The sequence below is a fragment of the Macrosteles quadrilineatus genome, unplaced genomic scaffold (assembly GCF_028750875.1).
Source record: "Macrosteles quadrilineatus isolate MER2022 unplaced genomic scaffold, UCM_ALF_1.0 Scaffold_1__1_contigs__length_201487025, whole genome shotgun sequence".
Classification (NCBI taxonomy): Eukaryota; Metazoa; Arthropoda; class Insecta; order Hemiptera; family Cicadellidae; genus Macrosteles; species Macrosteles quadrilineatus.
Window position 1 is genome coordinate 190675428 of NW_026542594.1, and position 21052 is coordinate 190696479.

At 32.7% G+C, this 21052-nt stretch overlaps 1 protein-coding gene across 1 annotated transcript; it reads right to left on the reverse strand.

The window, feature by feature from the left end:
• Positions 1–165: 165 nt before the first annotated feature.
• On the reverse strand, positions 166–20092 carry LOC128992577 (uncharacterized). Its single transcript, XM_054416225.1, has 9 exons — positions 19793–20092; positions 12856–12928; positions 10059–10194; positions 8143–8268; positions 6790–6845; positions 5710–5788; positions 3307–3435; positions 2450–2658; positions 166–1059 (listed from the first exon to the last, which is right to left on the reverse strand). Exons 1-8 carry the CDS (start codon positions 19917–19919, stop codon positions 2452–2454), a joined length of 933 nt encoding a protein of 310 aa, XP_054272200.1. The 5' UTR covers positions 19920–20092; the 3' UTR covers positions 166–1059; positions 2450–2451.
• Positions 20093–21052: the final 960 nt, after the last annotated feature.

The window sequence follows — 21052 nt, forward strand, 5'->3', positions numbered from 1 at the left end:
ATTAAAAAAACTAATGACCCCACTCCCCATTATACTAGTGCAAATGTATAATTTTAAACTTACTGATACTCTAGGACCTAATTTCATTTGTTGACCTATTCGGATTTTTAAGGTTATCTACAGAAATTCGCTAACAAGTTCAAGGATCAAAGGAATGATAATAGCTTAGTAAACATTCATTTAATAGACACAAATAAAAAACAAAACATACTTTAAAGCACAGCTTTAAAAAATACCTTATAGAAAACACCAAAAAGGTCTACAGGGCTTAATGCCCTTTTAACGAACTGTATTCTATAAAATCTATAAAAACTTTATACTTTGTTAAGATTATTATGTAAAAATTCAGTATAAAACTAATTATTATTAAGATCACTGGTTTTTAACCAACAAATAATTGACAACAATACAATACTTCCTATTTTAGGACAATTTCTTAAAAAGCTAATAAAATAAATATTTAAAATATAATATGAAAATAAATTTTAGAAATTCGTAACAAAATCTAAAATACTTTTGATCACTTGTAATATTGAGATTTTGTAAGCATGTTGTAACAATCAATGCAAGCAATGGAATGCATAATCGAGATCAGGAACGCAAACATATAAATACTGCTTGTGCAAAAATTAAACTCCAAAAATATTTAATTTATATCAATAACATATCTTAAGATAATCAAAAATTTTTATATTTCATATCTATAACTCTAGTTATGAAGTATGGATTAAGAAAAATTTCCAAAACTGAAAGTTAAAAGAGATCTTAACAGAAATTTGTACTCATAAATTTCATCAAAGATTTCTGTAAATGGTTTGAATAGTAATTTAAAACATGTTCAACTAACATGCACTTGTTTGTTATGGTGATTAAAAATGTTATTCTAAAACATTTTTTAAAGGTTATGTGTAAGAAATGAGTATATTTAAAATCATTGTTCCAAATTTGATTGACAAAACAATGCAAGAGCAACTTTTTTTCATGCGTTTCCCTTATACACATAAATCTTAAAAATCTAATGGCTGGCACGTGAAGTGATATCAAAATGCTGAGAAAAACCTGAAACAATAAAATGTTGTTTAAGTATGGAAACAGAGAGAGAAGAATCAATTCTCAATGCTAATAATGAGGAGGTGAACACATGTAAAAGTAGGAATAATTAGCCGAGCATGGAAAAATTGACTAGGGGTGCAATTTGACTACTTGTGTTAGTATTTGACAATTTCCGGGCAGAGGTATCCGCACATTTGTTATCGTACTGTCTGAGCAGTCCGTTAGTTGCTTTGATGTGAGGATTAGTTCAACATGAAGCGGGAAACAAAGATCCCTTACGTTCTTTGCAAAATTACGAGTAGACAAACAGCCAACCACATGTCGTATGTGCGGTCCCGCCTCAAGAAAATGTTTTACTTACAAATCAAATTGAATATTCAATGATACTTTCTATCTGCTTGACACTAGTGGTATGCATTGTTAGGAAGCACATTAAATACAGGGTGTCTCTTAAAGAGCTGCTATTTTTTAATTTACATACCAGACGTATCAAACAATAATGGAACAAATTGAGTCCATAATATACAAACTTGAAACGCTTCAGGTATAATAAATACTTATAAAATACCCAAGTCTCATTTCATTCTGGTTACTAAGGACAAATTGATAGAGCAACGAAACAAGAAACAAATTTTGTTAGTGAGATTTGTGCATAGCGATTTATTTGCATCAGTTTAAATTAAGGGTTATGAATTACCACTATCTTTTAAGTAACATTGTAAAAGAAAATAAAAAAATGAACCTGAAATTATTTTGCAAATATACTTTAATATAGCTATAATAATATACATCTTTTACCTACGACTGTTTTTTAAGGTAGCCGTTTCAGTTCAGTTCTTAGAATTGAAAAGTTTCACATACCAGCATAGTTTTACTCAAAACATCACGGGTACAGACCAATCAGGTTCAAGGATTGAGAGAGAAGAAGTAAAATTTTAATGATTCGAACTTGAACTATTTAGTTCGTTGCTCAGGCCAATTTAATTGTCGAGTGGTGCAATTAATGTTAGTTACAATGATTCGTTGCATCACTTTCAGCGGCAATGAGAGGTTATAAACGAAAACATAACCTCTCTTAGAAGTTATGAGTAGTGATTTTTAGTAATTAAAACACTGTTGTAGGTAAAGTAGTGTACGCAACTCGCCTAAATAGTGTTAACGACACTAAGTTTTAAAATTTTCTACTAACACTATCTTTACGCAATTGTTGCGTAAACTACTATAACAAAACCACACTTATATTATGTCCTGATTGGTCCCAATCACGGGAACTTGGAAGTGTTTTTTTTTAGATTGTTGCAGCTGTGGAGTTTAATGTTTTTAGCATTTTTGATACGTCTGGTATATTAATTGAAAAAATACCTTATCCAGGGACACCCTATAAATCCACACAAACCTCTAGAAGTCCTTGTACTTGGGACACAGCTCCTGGTCCTCTGGTGTGCTGACCACCTTGGCCGGGTCGACCAGCAGTTGGTCGTAGTAACCGTCCTTGTGCGTCTTCTCGTAGCCGTGCAGAGCGTGTTCCCTGATAAACTCCACGGCCAGCTTGGTGTCCGCGGTGGGCATCAGCATGCGCCAGCCCCACGACAACAGGACAAACGGCTATCGGAAAATGAGCATGTAGTGAAATGTTTAAGTTTCTGGATTTGGTAAGTTCTGAAAGATTGTTCAAGTTAATGGTTTGGATCTATACATTGTACATTAAAACCCACATTTATAATAGTAGAAATGATATAGTAGAAATGATATAGTTTTACCGAAACGCGATCTGGAAATATTCAAAACAACTAAACCCACATATTCTGGTGTGAAGTTTTTAAAGTTGATTCCCAAACAAATCTAAGGTATTAATGGCATTAAAAAGCTTAGACAATTCTCAAAGAGTTTTTGGTAGAAAAACCTCTATTGATATGGGACCTATTCTACAGATGATTTTTTTTATGTTAAATAGTTGTATATAGGCTAGTATTTATAAACTCACACTGTTTATTGTACGATTTGTACATAAATAAAGATAATTTAAATAAGTTAAATGATCCTCTTGTAGAGTGTAATGTATTCTCTTTCCTCATTTTCCTCACAATAATAGTTGATTGGTGCATACAAAGTTATAGTTTATGTTAAGTAACACTTAAAACAGCCTCAGTAACTAATTCTAATGCGAGTTACAACCAAGCCCAATTAGGATAAGTGAAGTTAACTTAAACTCAAACAGTTATTAGCTCTGCAAAGTTCTAATTGGTTACTTACCCTTTCTTTAGGCACGAGACGAGAAGCACTGATGACGTGACGGTACAGACAACTCTTGACTACTTTCTTCAACTTGTTGACGAGAGACGGAGCTGCACAGGGATGATACAGGAAAATAATGCCTCCATGCTGTAAAAATAGAATAGGCTGTTAAAACTACGATGAGCTATACAAAAAATAATGCATCTGTGATGTCATTGTCACTTAGTTTATGGGGTAATTTTGTGGGGCAGTAGTAGTGGGGCAGTTAACGTTTTTAAAAAACAGAAAAAAGCAATCCGTATCCTAGCTGGCATAAAAAGTAGAGTTAGTTGTAAGACCTTTTTTCCTGAATACAAAATTCTTACTTTACCAAGTGTGTACATTTTGCAGAATATCATTTTTGTAAAAACAAATATTGAACAATTCTCATCTCGCTCATTAACTCACAATCATTACACCAGACTAAGGAATAATTTAGAGTTACCATCATTAAGACTGGCCTCAACACAGCGCAGCTATAAATATTTACAACTTAACTTTTCAATGCCCTCCCTGAAAATGTACGCAACTTGCCTATTAAGTCACTGAAAAATGTATTGACCGATTTTTTGAACAGAAAGGTTATCTACTCTATCGAGGAATTTTTATCTTTCAAACATGATGATTTTCTGTAAAATTCTAATTGTTAAGTAGGGTATTGTTTCTAAAGTATGTAATAATGGTTTCATGAACTGTGATATAATAGTCTTTCATAATAATGTTATTTCTGTGAACTTTATTTAAAAATTTATTGTTATTTAGTTTTAAGCTGTATCTTACTGCCAATTTTAGCCTTAATTATTTTGTTATAGGCACTTACCCAACTTGTTTGCTTAACTATAAACAGTATTATTATCATCATTATCAATACATCTCAAATACTTTTGTACAAAAACCCAGTATTATTAGTTTATTAGTATAGCATGTTCATCTATTTACACTTGACTCTGTACATTGTACTTTGAATTGTATATTATCTCCATTGACCTGGCCTATTGTATGACATGTATACTTAATGGCAATAAACTATTTGAATTTGAATTTAGAATAGGCTGTTAAAACTACGATGAGCTATACAGAAAAATAATGCCTCCTGCTGTCAAAATAGAATAGGCTGTTAAAACTACCATCAGCTATACAAAAAAATAAAGCATCTGTGATGTCATAACAGATTATTCTGTTAAAAATACAATCGGCTATAGAGAAAATAATGCCTCTGTGGTGTTGAAAAGAAAAGAGGCTGTTAAAACTAAAAACAGCAATATTAAACTTTGATCTTTAAAGAACATTAATTCATTGACGAAATGGATACAGATTCAAAAGTTTGAAAAACTTTCAATATTTCTTTTTTTTTCTATAAACACCAAATACCTATAATAGTAATGATTAAAAATAATATATGGTAAACATTTTCAACATAAAAATATATAAAAGATTTAACAGATTTAATTAATTTACAGACGAGCTTAAACAAATTTGGTAAAACAAATCAGTATGGATTTTACTTTAGGCTGCAATTGTAAAAGGCTTAGAAATAAATATAAGACTTAACTATCTATATATTAATTTGTTAAGTCAAAAAAAATTCACGTAAAAAGGGTTTTGATGAAAAACATTTCTACTACATAATTGCTTAAGTTACATATTTAGCAAATAAGCTTTTTGAGAAAATGCCTATGTAATCACTTTTTTCTAAATAACTTTTAAAAAGATATAAGAATTCGGAAATTTACGATTAGTCAATTGTGCAAATCAAACTAAAAAAATATCAATAGAATAAATAGACAATCATCACTGATCTATTGGTATTTTAACAGGTGTTCAAAGTCAAGTGAATTTAACGGCCATTGTTTCAAGTTCAAACAAGTTTTTGAAGACTTACGTCTTGCACGTCAATACTTTTCTCAAGCTTACTTCAAACTTAGGATTTACTTCCAGGAAGTTAAATTACAAATAAGTTCACAGAACTTGATACTTGATTTTTGTATTTTCTTTTCTTGGTACTGTTTTAAACATTTGTTTTCTTCACATTTTCCTTACTTCTCTCCCACATTTTCTTATGGTTCATGATTTTTATGCATATTTCCCTGGTTGTTCTATACATTGTCCTTGCTTTCCCACAAATTTCCTAATGTACTTTCCTGATTCCAGACATTTTCATAATTTATATTGAGTCTCACTCTTAAGCTTACTTCAACTTAGGGTGAGCTCATAAATAATATGTGATTAATAATAGTCCATAGATAAATGATAAAGTAGGAAAAAATACTTGTTCTTGTCAAGTAAAATTGTTTTAGCGACAACATAGCTTTTTTGGAACCAATATTCTACTCTTCCTATGATTTTTAGTCATTTTCCCACAGAAATTACCCCGATTCTTACCTCCATGTTGTGAAGGTATCGCTGGGGAGGTAGGTACTTATATTCACCGTACTTGGCCCATGCTGGTCGATGAGGTCCGCTGAAACAGGGATACCAACAGTAAAAAACCACAAAAATCCTACTTTGCTTCATATTTTTGAAATCCATGTTAGTTTTGAATTTTAGGTACAGATCGTGCCAATGAGGATGGAATTTTTGGGGAATGAGACAAAGGCAAATAACACTGAAAGTCACACCACTAGACTCTGGTAACAAATTAATCCAAGGCCAACTAATTGCTGAGATGTTAAAAAGGGGATTAGTGGATAAAATCACCCAAACTTTGTTTTAAAAATATTCCTTTTTAAACACAACTAATCACATTTTCATAGTGAAGGTGTGGCTTGGCTCGCATTGCAGTGCAAGAGTGCTCGTGTGAAAAAAGCTCAGGATCTATCGAAGACAATGTTTTCTTACATAGGCTTAGCCGGCCGGTGTCATCAGAGTTCATGGTGGTGTTTTTCGGCGTCAACCGCGTCGTCACCAATAGACTGTTGCCAGACGTTTCACTCTTACTGTGAAGTGGCATATTCAGTGGCTAACTGATGATGCCACCTCACAGTAAGTGAAACGTCTAAAAACAGTGTATTATGGTGAATTTTTATCCAAGGTTTAGATGTATTTCCTAAGAGTAAAACAAAAAAATTGAATTTGGGTTGCGGTAAAAATAAAATGTTAAAAGGAAAAATTGGTATTTTCCAATGTCTAACCTTTACTAATTTTGGTTAAATAATGTTAGGAGAGTTCCATATCACATTAACCATATGGATTTACGATTGATAAGCACCCGTATATTTTTATATTGAGCTATGTTAACCTTACTTAACCTGACTAAACACATAATGATACAAAAAATTACTTGGGACAATATTTTGAATTGTAGAAAATTTTAGAATAAAAAATTGGGACAAGATTTACATTTAAGATATAATCAGCCTAAAACGTGATTTTTTCCCTATAATTCTGGGTAAAAATTAAATTTGAATTAGGTATATTTTAAAAAACAATTATTGGCATTATAAAAAAAGTTACAGTACTTACAATGTGAGCAGAGGATGTTCATACGGAATTTCAGACTTCATACAAACATGTCTGGCCTAGAACAGAAAAGAATTTAGAGCTAAAATGGCTCAATTTAGTTTTAGAACCGAGAAATCAGCTGCTAGAAGTCATCAGATGATTATTCAATTTTCAGTCTGTCTTTTATGATTCAGTATGATTAACAATAATGTTGTAAGTTTCAGAAACAGTAGTCACATGAAATGTAAGCTTAAGCTAAATTAAAAGTCAGCAGAAACTTTTTTTGAAGCCGATAGCTTAGTAGGCCTAGTAACTGAGAATAATCTAGCACACAGTGCAAAGAATCACTCCATTTGACAGTTACTTCATGCATTGCATTATTGAATATTACATCAAGTGACTTGGCAAAATCCTTAAATGGTTTCAAGAAGTTCTTTTGTCGAGGATTTCGTAGGCAGGTATTGGCAAACGCTAATAATTTACAAGTCATATGCAACAATGACTTTTAGTTTCATTGAATCATTCAGCTAAAAGGGCCGAGGCCGCAACTTTCACTAAGATTAAGATATTCACTTACAGTTAACTGACTGATCTAGCTCATGTGCTTTTGACAAGGTTTTTTACAACGCAAAAGTAAAAATAATCCGTAAAACGCCTACATGAAGAAACAACCTTAAATGGAGAACATTAACATTATTTTTTAAATTGACCACAGTCTGATCTGGAATTAGCGTTTTAGGTAATCAAGTTGAACTTAGTGGCTGGCCCGGATTGGCTAGGTCAAAAGGACCTCCGAAGAGAATATGCTGTCCAGTCAATGGTGTTTGGTCAATATTTCTACATTTCGTAATTGATTTTTGTTTGTTTTTTGTTTTTTTTTACCTATTTTACTTTGCAATTGCCCGTAAACATGGGCCACAGAAAACCTGTGCATGGTATGTATTCACCAAAGCAAGGGGTGAGCCAGTACCAGTACAAGGGTGAACTTTACTGATTAAACGTAGTGGCAGGTACCAAGAATTGATCAAAATATGTTCTATATCCTATCTTATGCAAAATCCAAACTGTGAGAATAATTCAATAGAAACCAAAACATCATATGCTAGGGATAGCATATTTCTTCCTTCTTCCTGTGACAAGAACAAAGAATACAACTGAAGAAGTTGAGCTAGTTCCAAAAATGCAATGTTTCACGTGTTTATAGGCTATATGTTTCACTTATATCATAGATAAAACTAGACCGGAACAAAAAGAATCGGATAAGTGTAGCCACCCCTCACAAATTCGGAGCGGAACGGACCGAATCTGACAAAGTGTAGCCCTAACTTAACTGTTCTCTTAAGTCGATTTAAAGATTTATTCACTTCTACTCACAATGTACATAGGAGGAATATGTTCCTGCTCCAGTGTAGCCTTCAAGGAAGTGTCAGGTTCTAGAAAGTCTCCTTCGGCACAAATGTAGTCTATATCATTGTTGTTCCAGTCCACTGTTAGGTTGGACTGAAAATAAAATAATTCATGATAAAAATAAGAAGCAAAATAGTCTTCTATTGTTATGGATTTTACCTGTTGACTATTTCAGACATAACACTAATGTTAAGAACAATGGAGATGTTGTGGTGTTGTATGAGATGTTAAGAAGTTGTTTAAAACTTAAATCATCTCTGGCCGCTGGATAAAGGTAGTATATAAATACAGTAGGTGTTCTTCCTTATTTGTTCTTTATTTCAAAGGTATCGAATAAATCAAAATTCATACCATCCTTGATTTCGAAATGGGAAAAATGTTTGAGTTAATTTGTGTTTTAATCAATGGATTATCTTTCATCATGTTACCTTTGGAAATAATTACCTGTTTTGTTAACAATTTGGCTTCACATAATCAATTTACTTAGTAAGTATCCTTCAGATATTCATAAAATATCAGAAACCTTTTAACAATCAGTCAACATGATCGGTCAGAAAGTATAATATGAAGATTGAAGATTAATGACGAATAAATCTTGTTAGACATTGTTTATTACTACTTGAATCCTTGAAGATTTGACCTTCAGGACAAGTAATAAACCTAGCGAGTTAACTCTTTGTTGTTTGACCTTCAGGGACTTTTCTCATACTATTTCTCATGCCAACCTGCGACCTTGGCAAGTTGCAGCAGAATTCCTTTGTCACTTGTTTCTAGACCAGAGTACGCACTAGGAAGTCAATTATATAACTTTACTGCATTTGCAAAAGCTAATGAAGTGTAAAACAATTATTTGAGTTTGTCTGTAGAAACCATCATTTTAATGTGTATATCAGGAATAATATTTAATTTCCATATTCAGGAAGTAAACGGTTTTTGTGTTTAGAAAACGATATAAATTATTTCTAGGTTAGCTAGCATAATGTTTGTTTTCTATTATAAATGCACACATTGTGATTTTAAACTTTTAAATTTTGCATTTTACTGTTTTTTTTTTATATTCAATATTTTAGATAATGGTTTGAATGTAGGCTATTGTTTCCTATTGTTGTTTACAAATATATAATAGTTTGTACCATGTAATCCAAATTGGTAGATCTACACAAATTTGGATCACATGACCAGACCAAAATGGATACTTGGATTTGTTATTTTTTTACTCTAGACAAAATCTAAAGCTAGAAAAAAAGTCACCCACTTATGAATTTTTATATTTTTTAATAAGCTTTTTTTGAAAATCAGAACTAAAATCAATTGTAATTTTATTTTTAACCAAACGTGAATTTCTTATTTCAGTAACATATTACAGTAGGCCAAGTGTTTATTTTTTTATTTTTACAATGAACAAGTGTTTTAACATTAATATTCTAAATATGATTTACGTTAAAGTCTAATGATATTACTTTTTCATTTATTTAACATTGATGTATACAGATTTTAATAAATTTCCACACTTGACCAATCAGGTTAATCAACTCTGTGATGTTTAAGGACAAGGTCAATAGAATACCGGAACAGAAAACTGGTTCCACAGCTTAGAAGGATTAAAAATCACATCAGTTCTTTTCCATTACGATTTTATGGAGCTATGTAGCATTGAGATTTGGAGATGGTGTGTGCATTTTGACTTCCCTAGGTAAAATATACCATAGCAATTCAAATTAAAATATATAACTTCCAAAGAAGAATCATTGTTTATTTATTTTCTGTTATTTGGGATTGTATATATATAATACTTTCAGCTCTCTGAAAGGATTTAAATCTAATAAATTAAGAAAGATCTGAACTAGCAAATAAATGTCTCGTACAGTCCTAATTCTACTTACCTTTCCGTCGTCACAAGTACTGTTAATCATTTTCCACATGTTATTGCCGTCCATTCCGCCGCCGGAACCCCCAGTTTTGGGTGCTTCTGTAGGCTTTTCAGGGAACCATTTACCAGTCCATGATTCAACTGGCTCTCTGTATGAATCAAAGAAGCAATTAAAATTTAACATCTGCACAGTTAATAAGTTAACTGTAATTAACTTATACAAGGTAATTACTTAGGTAATAACTTATAGGTTAATTTACTTAACAAGGTAGCAACCTTGGTCCAGTTTTATTCTTAATTTATATAAATAATATTTCCAGACTAAACATTTTTGGTCAAATCTTTTTATTTGCCGATGACAGCCTAATTTTCCTGCAAGGAAAAACCTGGCCCGAGGTGTATGACAAAGCCACACACGATCTCATGATAATTAAGAAGTGGTTAAATCAAAATGTTCTTTCATTAAATGTTTCTAAGACAAAATTCATGCCTATTTCTATTAGCAAGAGTACAGACTTCAATTTAGCCAATTTAACAATCCACGAATGTGACAATTATCAAAGTAATTCTTGCAGATGTGAAAGTATAGAAAAGGTCAACTCTTATAAATACCTAGGTGTATTGTTTGATGAACGATTAAAATGGATAGATCATGTTAATTATGTTAGAAATAAAATTAGGAAATTAATTTTTGCTTTCAAACACATGAGAGAAGTTTTGACGGTTAAGGAATTAAAAATGGCTTACTTTGCTTTTGTTCAATCATTACTTTCGTTTGGTATTATAGCTTGGGGTGGCTGTTATAGGAGTACCTTGGAGCCATTAAATATTGCTCAAAAATCAATTTTAAAAATAGGTTTTGGGAAATGCAAACGTTACCCGACTGACGCTTTATTTAAAGAAATAGGAGTCCTCTCTATTCGCCAGTTGTATGTAAAATCAATATTAATAAACATCTATAAAAATTACAATAACATTTTTCAAAATATTTCACATTTATATAATACAAGATATTCTTCTAGAGTTGGAATCACCACAATTCAAGTGAATTATACTTTTTCTACGACTAATTCATACTATGTTTCACACTTAGTCTATCGTAACATATGTAACATTTTTAAGGATTTCAAATTTTTTGAATGTGACTCTTTAAAGGTATTTAAATTCCGCGTCAATGATTTCCTATTCAGTTTAAATATTGACGAGGCCGATTCTATTATCACGGCGGACTACCGGCGCACCTGATCCGACCTTTGCACTGACTGACCTTGGCACTTTGTTAGGACTGTCCGCAGTCGAATTACTACTCTCTACACCACTCATACTCAACAATCCACTCATCACTCTCCACTCTCCACTCTCCTCACTACCACCATTACACACGGAACTGACACAAAAACACACACACACACACACACACACAGTCTGTCTGTCTCTCTCTCTCTCTCTCCTGGCCACCACGAAATCAATGCGCAGACTCACCAGTGCTGTGTTCATGAAAATACGTTTACATACATCACTAATAATAACAACCCTTTTATTTTTAATTGCCATTCCACAAATTCAATAATTTACTTTTTTCTATTTGACAGCAACTTAGCAGACGCACAGGTAGCACTGCCTATGTCTGCTAGTTCCATTTGTTTATTGTAGAATATTTTGGCTCATTAAAACTTGTATGTATTTTACTATTTTTAGTGTCATAAGTCTCTGTTAAGTATATTTGATTTTATAATCACTGTTTGTAGCCAATGCTTTTTGGAATAAACTATATATTCATTCATTCATTCATTCAAAAATTCAATGGTGGTGATAAAAAGCATAAAACAAAACTACATTAAGGGCGCGCTTTACCCCTGACGCGCAACCAAATGCAAGGGTTTGCAAGATTTCTGTTTTCACCTGCTACATTGAAGGTAGAATCAAAGTTAAGGTCTCATATTAAAGAGGATGAAATTTTCTATAGTTCTTATTTCTATACTTCAATTATTTTAAATACACACCTTATAAACTTGAGGAGTTGTAGTACAAGAAAAAATGGTCTTTTCAACTAGCCTTAACTTATTAAAAAATAATAATAATAGGTTAAATACCTTGTATACGTCCTCAATCCAAGTCGTCTTTTAAATGACTATAGTTTCGGGGCCAACAGCCCCATTGTCAAATATTCTGTCTTGTTAATTACTGTTTATAACATTGGTCGCCGTTGAAGTACACATATACACATACACTGACACACGAAACATTTATATTTACACGTAACATTGAAAAATTATACTTTTTGGCCGGCCTAAACAAAAGTGATTACATCATTGTGCGGACCGGTACACTGACTGACAATATACACTGACAATATATGTGTACTTCAACGGCGACCAATGCTATAAACAGTAATTAACAAGACAGAAAATTTGACAATGGGGCTGTTGGCCCCGAAACAATAGTCATTTAAAAGACGACTTGGATTGAGGACGTATACAAGGTATTTAACCTATTATTATTATTATTATTCAATCCAGGAGGCAAACATGGATAAATTATTAAAAAAGACGTTTTTTGAACATTTGAAAAACCCAGAACTATAGATTGGTCTCTGTACTACTACAAGCCGTTTAGAGTGCGTAGCTATAATTATTTGTTAATTCTAAAACAGTAATCTTGGAAACGTCTGCAAGCGCTTCTCGCAGCGCTGTCCAATGGTGAAACATAGCTACTGAAGCCCGAGCTGAGATTTCCGAGCTGAGGTAAAGCGCACCCTTAATTCATAACTCTAAAAATAATTCTAAAAGTCCCCCTAGAAAAATACTTACGGCTTGATATCAACATCCCTTCGAGTTTTTTGCTCTAGATCTTTTTTGATTTCGTCAAGATCAGCACTGACCCCTGAAAAAATTAAAACAAATTATTGCTCGGAGAATCTAAGATTTTTTTAGTGGAATAAGTTATGCAGATGTGGATGAAGACTTTAAGTATCAAGTTAGTAAGTATCTCTGACAAATTAACGAGTTTGAATTATTTGTTACAATTACCAATGTTTATACTGAAACTAATTTATTTATTTTTTTACTAAAGATACCAAAACCAGTCAATGAAATCTCAATATTTAAATATAAAATAGTTCTTTTTAGTGTCAATCTAGTCCCTGAAATGTGAGTCGTCACAACTGGCTTCGCAGGAAGCAAAGTCTTAACATAAAATGTAAGATAAGTTTGAAGGTGATTGAAGAGAATATAGGCTATCAACTTGGAACCAATCAAGGAAGAGGAAGGGCAATAACCTGTCCGTCGATGTCCTTGAGTGATGTAACCTCAGAGTTAACAACATAACAACATATAAAAACATAGTTTTTACTCGCTTAGCCAACATTAGTAAACCACAATCTCACTAAAAGTGTGGTTGTTTAAACGTTCTACAATTTCAAATTAAATGCTGCACCATATTATACTTTGAAGCAATACATTAAAACAATAGGTCTAGAAAAGTTACCCATACACTAACCTACACTACTGTATATTAACTTCCCCAGCCGGTTTTTTTTTTCTAATTAATTTTCTGTTGTCTTTCTGTAGAGAAAGGTTCAAAATACACCATAAAAAGGAAATTTCTTCCTTGTATCAGTGGTACCACCCATTTCTCAGTACTGTAGAAAGGATATGTTCCTTGGCTGTGATTTTTAAAACACTAGTTAACCGCCCGTGCTCCGCCACGGGAATATTGTCAGCAATAAAAGACATAATAATTAACAAATACTGTTTATTTTTGTATTTTATTTAGGGGCTGCTTAATTTTTTACATAAAAAAGAACTGGTAGTTGGCCTGTATAAACTATTTTATGTTAATCAAACCGACGATATATTAGTTTAACCAAATAAATGTTTTAGTACCTGGGGACCGAGCTTTGCTCGGGAAACATTATCACTAGGTACACTATACTTTGAGAGTATTCTTTGGTCAATGTAAATCTATCCCAAAAATATTAATTTGCGGTCAATTGTTTCATGACATCAATTTAACTTCTATTAAAATAATGATATCATAGTTTACTAAAATGATGAGATAGTAGAGTTTTAACAATTTGTTTGGTTCCTCATAAACGGCCAAAACTATAGAAAATACAGTATTTTTCACGCTGAATTCGAAAAAAGGCTATCAGCAGTAAGAAAATCTTCTCACCTTCCTTCCTTTGAAGTATTAGAGCGGAATTCATGAACGTTCCTTAACCTATTCCTTGTTCCTTACCTTAACAAAGGAACAAGGAATAGGTTAAGGAACGTTCATGAATTCCGCCCTTAGTCACTGCAAGAACTTGGACCGGAACCTTAATAAGCAGCAACTTATACTATGGAGATAATTTATTCATGTAGATTCCTATATTCGTTGTTTTTTGTTCATTACATTTGTTGTATGGAATAAAGATAGTCACTTACATGTAAATCACGCATCAGCAGTTGATCGTATTTCATGAATCTTTGATTCATTCTGTGAGTAAAAGATCTGTGTTTACGTCGTATATTTAAAGTTGGACATACTTTGGTTCAATATTAGAGGGTATTGACGTTCCAATCCGATGGTAAAAGGAGTCCCGGATCTTAAGATTATATAGACTACCTCTACCAGAAAGATGTTGATGCAAGTGAGACTTAGAACTCGCCATTTCAAATGCAGAGTTGTATGATATTATATTATTCAAAAAGTTTTTTTGTTTCTTTTGACCCTTAATACTTTATTTAAAGTCGCTGTAGCCCCGTTGATAAGATTTTCAATAAACTCAAAATGTTGATAAGGAGCTCATTTTACCTTCCCCTTGTGACAACATAAGGAGAATATATTTGTGCCCATGTTAGTCTGTTCTGACTCAAAATTCATAGATTTGCAGTAGTGACAAATCCAATTTAACGACCCCAATTCAAAAGAGTTGGTGTTTTTTTTAGGGATTTATTAAATAACAAACAACATCACTGCTCTTTACTTTTTTAGTTCGATGGTTCTCTACATGTTTTTTTTCGTTCTATATGTCTCTTTACGCCCGGTTTAGGATTACCTTTTCTTTTTCTTTTTGTACATTTCACACCCTGGGGTTAATGTTTTATAATGCGTTATAAAGTTTTATAACGCTGTAATGACCCGAGTCAACATTGCCATTAACATCAAGTCACATACTTCTTCGCCAGAACCGAAATCGTAAGTGTCACAGTTTCTCAAGCAACTTCCCTGTGTACTCGAAAAAAATATTTAGGCTATAGTTCACTGATAAATTGTAGTTCCACGTATCCCAGCGTTCCCCATCTCAAAAAGGTAAAGTTTGGTACTGCTGAACGTCAAACATTGATCTTGAGTAAGATCAATCACTTAAGATAAAATGTTTGTATGTTTCCCACTCATTAGCAATTATATCTGTACAAATTGCAAGCGGATTTCCCTATGATTCTTCTGGTGGCTATAGAGAATAAATTATATTGATCAAAACAATAAGTTTCCGTCCCCTACTATGGGTTTCACATTCCATACTCAAACTTAAACTCAATTACCACTTTCCTTCAGATCACTTCGCAGGAAAACTAAAACATTGAAAAAATACAAAATTGACACCAAAACATACAAATAATGTTCAAATACATTTATAAATAATACATTGTGGTATTAAAAGTTAACAAATACACTTTTCCTTGATCAAAATCGTGTGTTTATAAACAGGAACTCTTTGATTAATAATGACATACTGAAAGTGAGGTTATGAAAATAATAACAAATGTCTGACAAACATTAAACAGCTGACAAATAATTTATTAACTGTGTATTATATTCTTCAATAAGAATTGTATTGACTCGACCTTTGAAGGGCTGTAGGTCTTAACCCTTAGAAAAAACGTGAATTCTAATGAAGTTCTGCAAATCTATGCATTATCCCCTTTAATTTGACACATAGATCTTGTGGATCGGTCCAGTAATTACTGAGAAAACACTGTTACAACTGTGTATTAAATATATAGAAGATATGCCTACCATGTTTAGCAGTTTTATGAGGCGTAAGTTACATGGTGCAAATAAATATTACTTTGCTAAAAAATGTTTGTTCACTTGTGTGTTAAATTACATTGATCCCTTTGTGATGTGAAGTTCATTTATGTATAATAAAATAAAAGTTTCAAATCTTAGCTTAGCAAATTATTCTAAAATGTTATTACACATTTTTCCATTCTCACCTACAATACGGTGTTCTCTTATGGGGTAACTCTGTAGGAGCCAAAGCCGTTTTCAAATGGCAAAGGAAAGCAGTTAGGTGCATTAGAGGAACAATGCCCAGGGAAGATTGTAAAGCAGATTTTAAGGCCTTAAATATCCTAACCCTTCCATCTTTATACATTTTAAATTGCTTACGTAAAAGAGAATAGACCAGTACCTATAGCATCCGATCTGACATACATGCACATTACACAAGAAATAGCCATCATCTCAACTTACCACTTACAAGACTTACACTTACACACAATAGCTACAAATACAATTTTTTAATAAATTGCCTCCTTCTGCAGTAACGATTCAAATAAAAAAGTTCAAAACAATCCTTGATTCATGGTTAAAATTAAAACGTTTTTACTCTGTAGATAAGTTCTTGTCCTTGGAGGTTTTAGGTATAAGTTTTTAAATAATTTATGATCAACGTTCCTGTTATTTATTCTATGACTATGTTCAATTTTTTAATGATAGGATACCATTTGACAATGTCAATTGCATTTGTAGAGCTGAAAGACAATAAAGAGATTTGATTTGATTAGCTTTCAATTTTGAAGCAGGAACCTTCCCTGGCCTATTAAAGACCTCCGTTGAAAAACCACTGTATAAAAAGGCATACCAACCACTTGCGATAACTACTGACCTATCACTCTAGTTTCAACCAGTTCAAAACTATTTTAAAAAGTAGTAATAACAAGATTAATACAATATTTAGAAAGAAATAATATTATGTTTAAGAACCAATTTGGATTCTTAAAAGGAAAATCAACCACTAATGCAATGTTTTACACTTATAACAATAAGTAGTATGGGATCTTGACTCAGGAGAAAATGCTTTAGGGCTTTTCTTTGACCTGAGCAAGGCAAGATACTGTAAATAATGATATGCTCATCAATAAACTAGAATCTATTGGAGTGAGGGGGCTGGCACCGGGAGTGGTTCTCCTCATACCTTCGAACGAGGGAACAATTCGTTGAGGTCAGAGGTATAGCTTAGACAGTTCTGGATGTGCTCGGCCCTTTGTCTCCTCTCGGGACATCGTCACTTGTGGAGTTGCCCAGGGATCTGTCCTCGGACCTGTGCTGTTTCTGATTTTTATCGATGAACTGCCTTCAAGTGTTGAGGCTGGAGAGATCTGTCTTTTTGCGTATGACACGTCTTTAGCCCTGTCTGGCTCAACTTACGAGGAATTGGAATTAAAATCGTTTATTGAAGCAAATAACATAAAGCAGTGGTTTGACACCAATTTATTAAATCTCAACTTCAACAAAACTTAATTGTTCCATTTTTCAATCCAAGGCAATCCACACACAACTATCCTTTTAGACAACGTGGAAATTGAGTGGACAGAAGGTGTCAAGTTCCTTGGTTTAATATTAGACAAACACCTTAGTTTTTATGACCATGCCGACAGTGTGTGTATGAGTGATGGTTCCGGCATCTTTCTTTTAAGATAATTGTCAAATTTTTCTGATCAGAACGTCCTTATGACAGCCTATTATGGGGTAATTTTCCCTCATTTAGTATACACAATGCCGATATGGGGATGTGAGAATAGAAGGACCAGATTTCTATTTCAACTTCAAAAGAGAGCAATTTGAACCATCTTTAACCCTCCCAGTGTTACTTGACGAAAATTCGACAAGCAGCACACTTTGTGTAGTGTTACTTGTCGATTTTTCGACACGCAGACATCGTTTACGGCGAAGGCTCTATGACTGACTGAATCGGATTGAACTGGATCGAGTTAGGTATCGTTCTTTCCGTAATATTCTAAGCTTTCTCCAGAGGTCTGTCTCTAAGCGCTATTCATTTTAGTTCCGAAAATATTGTAGCAGACAGCTGACGTGCGTGTATTTGTAAACAGCTAGGTTCCCCCGGACCGATGACTGATGTGTTTTATTACGTTTATCATTGTTTTAGTGTTAAAAATCAAAAGTAGTGATATACGTGGTGCATTATAAGAAGATTTAAGTGGTTTTGAAGTGCTGGTTGATGATCCTGAAGAAGTAGGTAGTGATATTGATGTAAATTATCAGCCAGATTCCTAGCTATGGTTAGGCTATGCATTCTTAGCTAAACGCTATGTACTGAAATCAGTTTTTTGCCCATAACTTATTTATTTGCAAATATACTTCCTTATATTATTATATATTTGTAATCCTCATAAAATTTAGAACAAAGTTGCTATTTTCAAATATTTATAGGCCTATAATTTATACAATTTAATTGAGCGCGAACTTATTTTTTTTTTGAAAATTTTCGAAATTATATTTTTTTTACCTAAAAATTTTTTTTTTTTGAAAAAATGTTCCTTATGTTTTATATATAATATTGAAGCCCATGATTTTCCAAACAAAATGGTATATAGAACATTAGAATTAACATTGTTTTAAGCTTCTCAGATCCGTTTTAATAAAACCTTGCAAATGCGCCAAAAATAGGTGGACATTAAGGCCTAAACTATGGACACTTGGAGGGTTAAAGTCAGCTCGTGAACTCCATGCAAAGATTTTTTTCAGTCTTCAAATATTTTAACTTTTTCATGTATATCTACATTCTTGAAACACTCTTTTCTGAAAAATAACATTTCCATTTTTTCAAGTTCCAGATCTTCTTTGCGAAACAGTCTTAATCTGCATACCAAAGCATTCAAGCACCTTTTTCAAAAAACATTTTTGTTATAACGGTAGCCTATAGGTAGTGTTTTTCAATGCATTGCCAACCCATCTCGAAATGGATTCAAAACCTGTTATCTTTTTTAAATCACTTCAAAGATTACTGGTGTCCAAGTGTTCCTACCGTGTCCGTGATTTTATTGCTGATGGGTAGTCATGGCCATATGGTATGCTTGGTTCATGAATTGATTAAATGTAAATATTGTTTAGTTTAATAGTTATTTTATAGTTTATAAGACAATATGTATATTTATGTATATTGACTTATGCATTACCATGCAAATCTGGCCAAATAAATTACTTAAGTTATGACTTCGGCCGATGACTAAATTTGTAGGCTTATACAATGTACAACCATCTTTAAAATTACAATTATAAATACAAATTACGGTTATACAATTGTTTGGTAACCATTTATTTGGAGATCTAAAATCCTTACAAAACATGACTACTTATTCTTACTTAGTTGCTGCCACTACAGACAGCAACTAAGTTACAGCGACTATTATAGTCCCACTGTAATAGGCAGTTCTACCCCTTGAAGGGTTAACCTCTAAGAGTTATACCTAGGCTGAAAAAATATAGGCCTACATGATCTTCGGATTTTAGAGCACAAGTTAACCAAGTTGAAAATCGAGCTGCATGAAGAATTCAACCACAAATTATATTTGCTAGAAAATGCTAAATAACTTATGTATTGATTTTGTGAACAAGAATTAACTTACTTCAGCAGACATTTATTTGGCGAATAGGCTATTATTGACAAGGGAAACTAGGTTATGGACAACTTCTTTACTTTGGACTAATATTCTATAATAGAACAAAATCACTCACCCTTCATTTTTTCATCGAGTGCTGCACTCAGATCAGGAAAAGCATAGGTTGTAGATAGAACTACAACAGATAATATAAACAAAGACCGCATATTGAAGACACAGATTACCATCGCGACTACAACCATAAACTCAGTATGAACTGATCTGAATGCTTAGAGACACCGGTTCTCTTTATATACCCCTCCTACTCCCGTGCCATCAGTTGATCCGTTGACTATTCAATTAAAGAATACAAAGGACCAAGACTCGTTGGACTGGTTTTGCAGGTTAATGATATCCATCGTTGTGCCAAAGTCTATGGACTAAGGAAAGGAGTGTTTTTCATTGTTGTTTTTGTTCGCGTGGGCGATTGACATGACAGCGTGACAGGTGGCGAGAATAGTTTTTGTTTATATCAGCTGTAATTTGACATTTTTACAGACTATTCAATTGTGTATACAAACAAAGACTAACAACAGACCTAAAGCAAAACGTAGTAGAATGTTTATGGCAAGCAGATCCGATGATTTTATTATAATGAGTTTACTTAAAAACACTAATACGTAAACTTTTTTAATAAATAGTAATTCCTTACTAAATTGAAGGGTGTTCATAAAAAAAACTTTAAATTCTAATTTATGTTGTTATTTATTTTCCCTGGCTGTATAAACAGACGGTCTCGGTTAGTAACAACGCTAAACAAGACATCCAACTCCATTCAACACTCATAATTTCGTTTACATTTGGGTTCAAATTACTTTTGTAGTGTCCCATCTAAATTGATGAAGATAAAAATATATCTGTTTTACAAAAATAAAACAATCAACTAACTAAGCCAATACTTGTCATAAAAATTATAACCAAAACGCAAATAACAAATAAACAAATCTCCCCTAATAACAATATAAAAACATTTTGTTGACGCAAGCGCTCAAACTCCACTAGTCCACTAACTCACAAAGACACAGATAAAAAGCTTCATTTTATTGGACGAAAGTCTGCGTATACCATGGATAAAAGACGTATAGTCTATGCTTATATCATTCTTTCATTCAAAGCCAAAGATTCTACGATTATCTTGCTATCATTTTCAGCAATACCCACCTAGGTACCTTACTTTAAACTCAAAACTTATGATAATTTTAAATATATGTCAATAAGTACCACTTCAAAAATCTAAATATTTTAACAGTTTTTGCAGCTTATACTTTTGAAATATAGCATGTATAGCTAAAAGAGACAGCATAAAATATGAGCCAGTTGTGCCACATAGTTGCAA

Excerpts from the sequence above, each read along its gene's own strand:
- LOC128992577 (XM_054416225.1), bottom strand. The coding sequence starts at position 19,919 with ATGGTTGTAGTCGCGATGGTAATCTGTGTCTTCAATATGCGGTCTTTG. Across the intron at positions 8,269-10,058 it reads GTACTTGTGACGACGGAAAG|TCCAACCTAACAGTGGACTG; the intron begins GTAAGTAGAATT and ends TTTTATTTTCAG. Across the intron at positions 6,846-8,142 it reads ATATTCCTCCTATGTACATT|GCCAGACATGTTTGTATGAA; the intron begins GTGAGTAGAAGT and ends TTTCTGTTCTAG.